Source organism: Festucalex cinctus, chromosome 2 (assembly GCF_051991245.1).
Source record: "Festucalex cinctus isolate MCC-2025b chromosome 2, RoL_Fcin_1.0, whole genome shotgun sequence".
NCBI lineage: Eukaryota > Metazoa > Chordata > Actinopteri > Syngnathiformes > Syngnathidae > Festucalex > Festucalex cinctus.
In genome coordinates, this window is record NC_135412.1 from 18,559,958 (window position 1) to 18,569,635 (window position 9,678).

Below are 9,678 nucleotides of genomic sequence, written 5' to 3' on the forward strand. Positions count from 1 at the left end.
TGGTATAGTAAATACAGGTCACATTGAAAGTTCATAAGATGCGTTATCTGACAGCACGAGCCCAAGTGGAGCTCGTTAAGGATGTTTAAAGGTGATGAGAAAATTGGGAGTGGGCGGGGGGCGGGGGGGACCTAATAAGGAGCGTTAGCGGTGTGAAGGTGGGACCTTCCTGCCGCTCGGTCAGCTGACTGTCCGTTCCCCGCTCTCCTCCTCTTTCCCTTCCTCTATTTCAAGAGCGGGTCCGGCTCCCATTGGAGGCTGTGGTGCCACCGACCCCGCCCACATGGGCGCACGTCACCGCGCGCTATAAGCATAAAGCTGCGGCTGGCTGCGAGCGCATTCTGCTGGATACCAGAGTGGAGGAGAGGGAGAGGCGTCAAATCTCTGCGGTGCAGAGCTGGCGGGGGGGAAAGCTGCTTCTCGGCGAAAACCAGACGCCCTATTTAATCTGCTCGCTTGTTCCTTTTGATTTTTCCTGGCGAAAACGAGGACTTAGCAACAAGTTGCAACGAGGACTGGTGCCCGTCGCTGCGAGCAAACTTGGTATTTCTTTCCTGTTCTTCTTGCTGTTTTCAAAGTTGTTGTGAATGCACATCTACTGAAGGGACTGCTTGTGCACTGAGGCCGCTTTGCTTTCTTTCTTCGTCCTGCCTGGTTGTCAACACCAGAGCAGAAATGATGCAAACAGCGAGCAGAGTCTGAAAGTTCACCCCCCACCCCCCTTTCCTGCACTTTTTTCCCCCCCCCGCTCAAGGTGTTTCATGCTGCAGCAAGTCAGTGCGCAGCGCTGGATGAACCCAAAGAACTATTGCATGAAACCAGAAAGGAGAGAAGAGACGCTGATTCCCAAATCCGTTTTGGCGACGCTCGCAAGCTCCTTTGCGTACCTGCAAAAGAGTCGCGACGGCAGCATGAGCACAGAGCTGAGCATGGGCCCGGAGCTACCCAGCAGCCCCCTGGCTCTGGAATATGTCAACGATTTCGACCTGATGAAGTTTGACGTCAAGAAGGAGGGCTTGGCCGGCCTGGAACGCGGAGGAGTGCGTCAGTGCAACCGCCTCCAACCGCAAGGCTCCGTGTCGTCCACGCCGATCAGCACGCCCTGCAGCTCGGTGCCCTCGTCGCCCAGCTTCAGCCCCACGGAGCAAAAGAACCACCTGGAGGAGTTGTACTGGCTGCCCGGCGGCGGCTACCACCAGCAGATGGACCCGCAGACCCTCAGCCTGACCCCCGAGGACGCGGTGGAGGCCCTGATCGGAGCCACGACTCACGGCCACCCTCCGCCGCCGCACGTCCAGCAGCAGCTGCAGCAGCAGCAGCAACAGCAGCAGCAGCAAGGCGCATTCGAAGGCTACAGGGGTCCGCACCACCACCACAGCCACCACGGCCACGGCCCGCAGCACCACCACCCGTACGCGGGGGCCATGCCGGGCCACCACGCCGACGAGCTGTCGGCTCACCCGGGAGCGCACAACCACCCGCACGGCCAGCACCACCATCACAACAACAACAACAACAACCAGGACCCCGACAGCCCGTCCCCGGTGTCCCCGGAAGCCCACCCGACGCTCCACCACCACCGCCACCATCACCACCACCACCATCACCACCCGCACGGCCACCTGGGCCAGTCGGCGGCGCACCACGGCTCGTCTGGCGGCGGCGGCGGCGGCGGGCTGAGCGTGGAGGAGCGCTTCTCGGACGACCAGCTGGTGTCCATGTCGGTGCGGGAGCTCAACAGACACCTGCGCGGCTTCACCAAGGACGACGTCATCCGCCTGAAGCAGAAGCGCAGGACCCTGAAGAACCGCGGCTACGCGCAGTCGTGCAGGTTCAAGCGCGTGCAGCAGAAGCACGTGCTGGAGAACGAGAAGACGCAGCTGATGAACCAGGTGGAGCAGCTCAAGGCGGAGATCGGCCGCCTGGCCAGGGAGAGGGACGCCTACAAACTCAAGTGCGAGAAGCTGGCCGGCTCGGGCTCGGGCTCGGGCTCGGGCTCGGGGCCCAGCGGCGGCTTCCGCGAGGCGGGCTCGACCAGCGACAACCCCTCCTCGCCAGAGTTCTTCATGTGAGTTGATTTCTCCGGGAGAGACTGACTGCATCCACCTTGAACACAAATGAACTGTTTCGGACTCATGGGCCACAATTCAATGCGAAATTTAGCACCACATAATCTCGTTTCCATCCAAGACTTGCTCGTTAAAGACTTTTCAATCCCCTCCTCCGAGGAAAAAAAAAACAAAAACAAAAAACATCCTGATGAACTTTGGCCCTCCTTTGATGTTTTTACCACATACTAATCTTGCTATTAAATGGAGAAGGCTCAGCGAGGAGGCCTGGCGTCCAGAATCCTCTCCAAAATGAAAAAATGAAAAACAAAAACAAGCAAGACTCCACTTTATGCAAATATGTCGAGGAGGACATTTTATGCAACGTCTTATTGATTTCTTGCCTGCTTGGTTATTATATTCCAATATATAGAGAAACAAAAAAAAAACATGCATTAAATATTAATCCTGCATGCTGGACATGTATGGTAATAATTTCTATTTTGTACTTTCATCATCTCGTGTATTAATAAGAGCATGTTGTTGATCTGCGCTTCTCCGTCGAGTTTTTTGGGGAGGGTTCGAGAAAGACAGAACAGCAGGACTGCCTGTGCAGCATCATATCATAAAGCGTCATATGCTCGCAGCTGGGAGGGTAATTTGGGGCTTGTAAATATTACGCAACCGCAAAAGTGCACAAGATCGAAGAGGCTGGTTTGAACTTCTTTCTTTCTTCGTGTTACGTTTCTCATTTATATTTCTCAATGATCGTTTCTCATGTGCGGGACTGACTGAGAGAGGCGTGCACTTTTGTTCCATGTTTGTCTGTTTGAATTGAAAAACAAAAAAACAAACAAACTTTGTGGCAAGTGCACTTTTGGATGATCATTTTTTATTTGTTGTTGTTGTTGCAAGTTTTCATTTTGACATTTGCACAGACCTCCCCCTCCAGGAAAACAAGATGATGCTTCAGGAGTGAAGTGCAAAAATGACGACGTCATCTTTTGCGGGGGACGCAGATTACAAAAATATTAATGTATTTACTCATGAACACACTCAGGGCGAAAATTTGGACAGGCAATAATTTTTAAATTTGACGTGATTTTTCTCCCCCCTCCCCCAAAATAAGAACTTGTGATTTAGTTAAAAAAATAATAAAAATCATTTTGATTGCAGCATCATCAACAAAATTTATAAATTGCATATGAAACATATTTCTTATTATGTCGTCATGCAAAGTTTTCCTGATTTTTTTTTCTGCAGGCCAGTGAAAAAAGGGGATTCAGGTGGTGCAAATGCTCAAAATGAAAATATTTTCTATGTTATGACGTGTTGATTTGCTGTTGTCATATTATTATTTGATGATTCTGGTTCTGCTGGCCAGATGCATAGTTCCATAAAGTTTTTATTTTAATGATTTAAATTAACAGACTGTCAGATCATATGGAATAAGCATGGTGCTTGCATTTAAAAGTATTTGCTGAAAAGTCATGCATTTATCAATCTTTCTTGATTCAACTGTGTTGAAATCCAACTGAAACTGCAGCAGCGGGTTGTTGTTTTGTTTTCAGCATTTCCATGTATACTTTTTTTTTTTTTTTTTGTCATGTTGGGGATCAGTTTTCAATCCTGTTTATATGAATGATAGTTAAAAACTTCAATTTGAACGGTTCCATTCAGGCTGGTTTCTGTTTTGTCTTATTCTTTGGGGTTGTTTTTGGAAGAAATTGTTTCCTATTTTGCTTATTAAAGTCATTGAAATGGCAATAATTCCATCTCAGACTTTTTACTGTAGCACGTCATTTATTTGTATTTTGTTTTTTTTATGCACATCAGTGAGGTATTTTCATATTCCAATAAACTGCGCATGAGTTACAGCGGAGATGATTCAGTCACACACAACACATTGCGATATTTTCCACAGATAGCAGCACATGACGTGTCCGGGGTTCAGGGTGGGGGTTTGGTGGGGGGGTTAGTTTGTGGCGCTTGCTGCTGGCCTCTGCTGACTTGTGCGCAACATCTCCGCGATGGGCGAAAGGAGATTTTGACCTTAACACGGGGAAAATTAGAGCAAAACCTCGGATTTATATTTGTGTGGAGGAATCATTTTGGGGGTCGTGCATGGTTTTGAATACACTTAGAAGCTCAACGTGGCGTGTTGAAGGCGGGTGGGTGGGCTGGAGGTGCTATATGCGGTCACCTGCTGAGATGATGTCGTCCTTGGTCATATTTGTATTTTTTAATATGATGACAATTATGACTGACTGACGTGCACTCATTTGTCACGCATTGCTGTGCGCATATTTCTTACAGTGGCAAATGCTGATTCAACTCAAAATGCTCATCACGCATGACGCAAATTCCGCGTCGATGGAAGCAGCAAAGAATAGCAGAAGAGGCCAGGGAGCAAGTTTTGATGCGAGTTTCTGGTGTCAGAGCATTATCTGGCCCGTGTCTGCACATTCTCAAGGACAACGCTGACGAGGAGGGGAGGAGAGCGGTTCTAGTTTACATTCCCGGCTCTGCTTCTGCAGTCTGGGGGCACAAGTGCAGCCGCAGGGGATGAAATCAGGACAAACGAGTCTCCACTTACATACGTTATACGGTTAGTGATCAACACTCAACCAAACGGTGGGGCGGACTTTTGTTGCCATTTCTGGATGATTTCTAAATGTGCAAATTTTAATATTAGCCTAAATAATTCAGAAATTCTCAAACATATAAAGAAAATTCTAGAAAAACATACATCTATTTTTATTAGAAGATAGATGGAAAATAACTTTGCCTTACACCAAGTTTCACTTTTTTTTTTTTTTACACCCCCACAGGACACCCCCACTCCCACAACTCTCCGCTATACGAAAATAGAGTATCATTTGTTTATAAAACTGTTCTAAGTACATCTCTGGAGAGGAGCTCAACTCTGACAGTGAGAGCACCACTGCCACCTATTGTAGTGGATGTGCAATTACACTTTATTCTAGTGCGGCAAAAATAAAATAAAATGAAATAAGTTCCCTGGAGTCACACCCCCCTCTTGCCACCCCTGGCATCACACTGCACTACCCCATACTATATGGAGGCTTTATTTCTAGGTATCGGGTACTCGCAGCCAATACCTAACGGTTGAAGGAATTTGTACCACCATATATTTTGATTGGGACTTTTTCTGGCCACTGCATTTGTTGTTTCATTTTATTTATTTATTTAAATTCATTTTATTTTGTATAAAATGTGTATTTTATGAACAAATGGAAAACTACAATATAATAATGATGATAATAATAATAATAATGATGACAATAATAATAATAATAATCATCATCATCATCATCATCATCATTACACACAATTTTAAGAAAAAAACTGCTTTTTTGTGACATATACTACATTGGTTCAGTAGAAATTTTATGTATCAAAACTACCAGTGGTATCAGTATTTGGTATCGGTATTGGCGACTACGCAATAGTTAAGTACTTTTACTGGTATATGTCTGGAAAAAAAACTGGTATTGAACATCCCTAATATATACTGTACATACACAGTAAATTCTGTAGAGTAAATTTGACTATTTAGAGTGGGACCAAATAGACTCAGTTTTAGAGTAATATCTACACTTGGAAGAGAGTAGAATAAAGAATTGGAAAAAAATAAAATAAAAGTCACTCAAGGGTTGAGGAACAAAGTCACAACCTTCATCTTGGGAGACAGCCGATCTACTCCTTGAGCCACGCAGCTCCTGCTGTGTGTTAGTATGTCGCTCGTGTCAGTTGGAATCTTCCTAACTCCAAGAGACAAGAAAGCGATGTTTTTGGTCTCCTTTTGGAGATAAGCAAACATGAGGGGCATACCTCAGGTGGGTATAGTGTGGCAGTCTCCCCTGCTGAAGGTTGTGAGTTTTTCTCCTCAACCCTTGAGTGACTTTTATTTTTTTTTTTAATTCTTTATTTTACTCTCTTCCAAGTGTAAATATTAGCCTACTCTAAATCTGCAAGTCTATTTGGTTCCACTCAAAATAGAGTCAAATATACACCACAGAATGTACTGTATAATGCATTATCACTGAATACATCACTTGAGACTCATTTGAATTAAGTACACTAATTGTGGACCCAGATGAGCGCAAAAACTCAACTTTGTAACAATAGCTCATGCAGACGCAAGACCTGGTTTTGCAATTGACGTCATAAGGGCGACGTTTGTGCGTAGCCCTCTGCAGCAGAAGAAGAGTGCAGCTCCGTGTTGAGAAACAGGCTGAGCAAAGAGATGAGGAACAAAAAGGCGACAGGGGAGAGCGGACGAGAGCACACGGCTGGGCTCAGCTCAGCGGAAGAGCCAAGGACACGGCGACCAGGCGTTCCGTAATGATTTTAGTCTCCGATCACACATTCACGCCCCCCCTGCAGAGATCCTATCTGCATTCAGCCTCCTCATCCTCTCCTCACCAGCAGCAGCGGCAGCATCTTGGACTCTTCAGACCAGTTTTCAAAAGGTGAGGTCACCTACTCTCAAAGTCTTGGCTAAGTGCTAGCAGGGCTGTTAGCTTAGTTCACCCTGTTTGACCCCTGACTCCAAGCATCGTGAGTTCATTTGGATCTTGCATAATTAGCAATATGCTCATTGTACAATATGCATTCCCAGAGTCCACATGTGGTGAGTTTAATTACTGGTTCTAATTCTTTCTGTAAACACTCACACAGAGAAGCAGTCCAGGTCTCCACCGCAAGGGCGGGCGGGCCACTGAGCATCACAGGAAATATGTTTTCTGCTTGCAGATCCAAATGCGTTCCTTGGAAATTAACAGAAGATGTTTGAGTAGCCAAAAGTTATACTCGAGTAGATGTGGAGTATACATCCACACTCACAGAAATATTTGAAGACTAACATAACATTTATGTAATTTTTAAGCAATATAATTTTAACACAAACCTATAAACCTTATGATACATATTCATTAGTCTCATAAAGCTTATTTATTTGAAATGCATAATCCTCATGTTTATGTATTTAGTGTTAATAAAGTACAATTAGCCTACTCTAAATTAATAATATGAATACTTATTTAAAAATACATAAAGTGATTGTTTGAACTGCATAATAATCAGGTTATCTATACATGAAAAATATACTGTTATGTGAAAAACACTTGTGTCCATTTTTTTTTTTTTTAAATGTTATGTTTTTGGGATGAAACTGAATGCAGACATCCCAAAAACATAATAAAAAAAAAAAAAAAGAAAAAAAAAAAAAAAGAAAAAAAAAAAAAAATAGTAATTAAGTTAATAAAGTAAGTAAGTAATTAAGTAAGTAAAGTAATTACACTTTATTATTACTAAGTACATTAACCTGAGGATTATGTTGTTCAAATAAATAGGCTTTATTAGACTAATGAATATGTATCATATTAGGTTTATGTGGTAGGTTTGTGTTAAAATTATCTTTAAAAAGTACATGGGAATTTAGCATGTAAAAAACTTGCATAAATCTCAAATGTGTCTTGAACTATTTCTGTGAGTACATGTTCTCCCTGCGTTTGTGTTGGGACTTCCATTTTGGTGTTTATTTGCATCATTTTTCCCCCCCCGGCTCCCTCCCACATTCCAAGATCATATATCATGCGTTTTGGGTTTGTTAAGGACTCTAAATTGTCCTTCTTTTCACAGACAGTGCACCTGCGCTGTGGCGATGTGTGTATCCGAGTGACAATTTGGGGACAGGAAGTCGAGCTAAATCTGATGCCTGCTCAGCCCACACTGAACAGCATCGGACAGCTGGTCTAACACGACACATTTCACTTATGATATGTGAACAGCAGCACGCTCGGAAAACGTTATATCAAGCAAACTCAGACTTGTCATAATATAACGATAAGAAAGTGGAGTTTTTGACTGGCAAATACAGTACTTTTGAACATATTTGCAAGGACATTTGAACATACTTTCCCAATATGTAAACATCTATATCCATATCTGAACATCTATCTGACCAAAAGTGACGATGAATTGACGTCAGGAAGGAGCATGTGCAGAATGTACCAACGTTTTGTGACACGAGGGACCTGTCGTGGAATACGGTCGATTTTGTTGTACTTTCACGCATGGTAAAACAACCAATATTTTCGTATTAATTGGACGTCTTGTTACTCTAGGGGGAGCTGTTGTGGAATATGTTCTATTTGGTCGTGTTCGTGCATGGTAAAACAATCAATATCGTCGTATTGTGTTGGAGGACTTGCTGGACAAATACGTTTGATCGTATTTCAAAAATTCACAGGCAAATTCAGCCTTTCAGATTTAGCTCAAGATTTATTTTTTTTCTCTCCTCATCTGATCCACTCGTAACCTCACCCACATATGGCCACAGCAAGTGGATGTAAGTGACCTTTGCGTGAGTACACCTCTGCTTCCAGGATGTGAAACCCTATTCCGGGTGGGATTGATCCTCATCTGGCCGCCGCGTGGCTGAGGCCAGCAGGGGAAGATAAGAGAAGACACCAAGTGGTCAATGATATGCTTGAACAGAAAAGAAGGACAAGATCGCAGCACTTCAGATCATGACACATGCAAAGTCCATGCTAACATTGGTAAGATTTGGATAACCCAAATATGAGTGGTAACTAAAAAAAAAGAAAAAAAAAAAAGAAAATAAAACAAGGCAATTAATTTAACATGTTTCTGATCTATGATTTATCTGTCCCAAACAGAATATGTGACTCACGTGAACAACACGGTGTGTTCTGCGTGCATGTTTGCCAACTTCTGGCCTGCTGCCCGTCCCTCGGATGAGAGGTAAATAATTGAATGGATCCATTAATAAATAAAGTGCAAGGTGGGAGACAGGAGGAGGCGGCAGAGGGGTTTGTCGTCTTTACAATCACCAGGCGGCGAGTGGCACGGTGGCCAACGCGCTTCCACTTTCTCCTTGCTCACTTCCACTCGGGCATTCGCAGAAGTGGCCTGTGAGCTCAGAGCAGGACGTGCCATTTCAACACAGATCCTCCCTCATCCATCACTTCCTGTTGGGATAGTGGAGGGAGCTATCAGGCGTGCTTTATACCTTCAGTCCAACCGATAGTTTTACAGTACAGGCCTTGGTAAAGTCCAGTTGGTGGTTGTTATTCTTCCATGACATCGCCTGCTATTTTCAGAGAAAAACTGGCCAGGAGACGAGAAGAAAACAGGAAGTTGTGGTTTGGAAGCATGTTGCATTTTAATAGAATCCATTATCAGCCTTTGTAAAGCTTTAGTGGATGACTCGACCAGGCTTCTTCCGGGCTAATAGTTATACGCAACTCTTACGATATGACGGTGCATCTTTCAAGTAATAACAGTCCATTATTGTCATTAGTCGATATTTGTCAGCCTTCTTCTATAGGGCCTTAAATTAAGTTAAAAAAAAAAAAATCAAAACTCAAACAACTTAAATAAAAACATGCTACCCTGAAACCTCAGCTCAAAACGCAAACATGCACCCACACCCTTTTTCGACATCAATTCTCCATTAATGCTCAGTTTTCTTCTTCTTCACTCTTTCAAATGTGCTCCTCTTGTTTTCTCTTTCTGTGGGCCTTCTTCTATATTTTACAGCCTGATCTCTATTTAGATTTCCTCGTTTGGAGTTGCCACA

General features: G+C 43.9%; 1 protein-coding gene and 1 long non-coding RNA gene across 2 annotated transcripts; both read left to right on the forward strand.

Annotated features, from left to right (window-relative positions):
* The first annotated feature begins 332 nt into the window (after positions 1-332).
* On the forward strand, positions 333-3,818 carry mafba (MAF bZIP transcription factor Ba). Its single transcript, XM_077513483.1, has one exon. The coding sequence runs from the start codon at positions 762-764 to the stop codon at positions 2,070-2,072; it is 1,311 nt and encodes a 436-aa protein (XP_077369609.1). The 5' UTR covers positions 333-761; the 3' UTR covers positions 2,073-3,818.
* A 2,469-nt stretch (positions 3,819-6,287) lies between these two features.
* LOC144014011 (uncharacterized) lies at positions 6,288-9,445 on the forward strand. The gene is made up of 3 exons (XR_013282384.1): positions 6,288-6,544; positions 8,462-8,635; positions 8,756-9,445. It is a non-coding gene; the product is annotated as an uncharacterized LOC144014011 (long non-coding RNA).
* Positions 9,446-9,678: the final 233 nt, after the last annotated feature.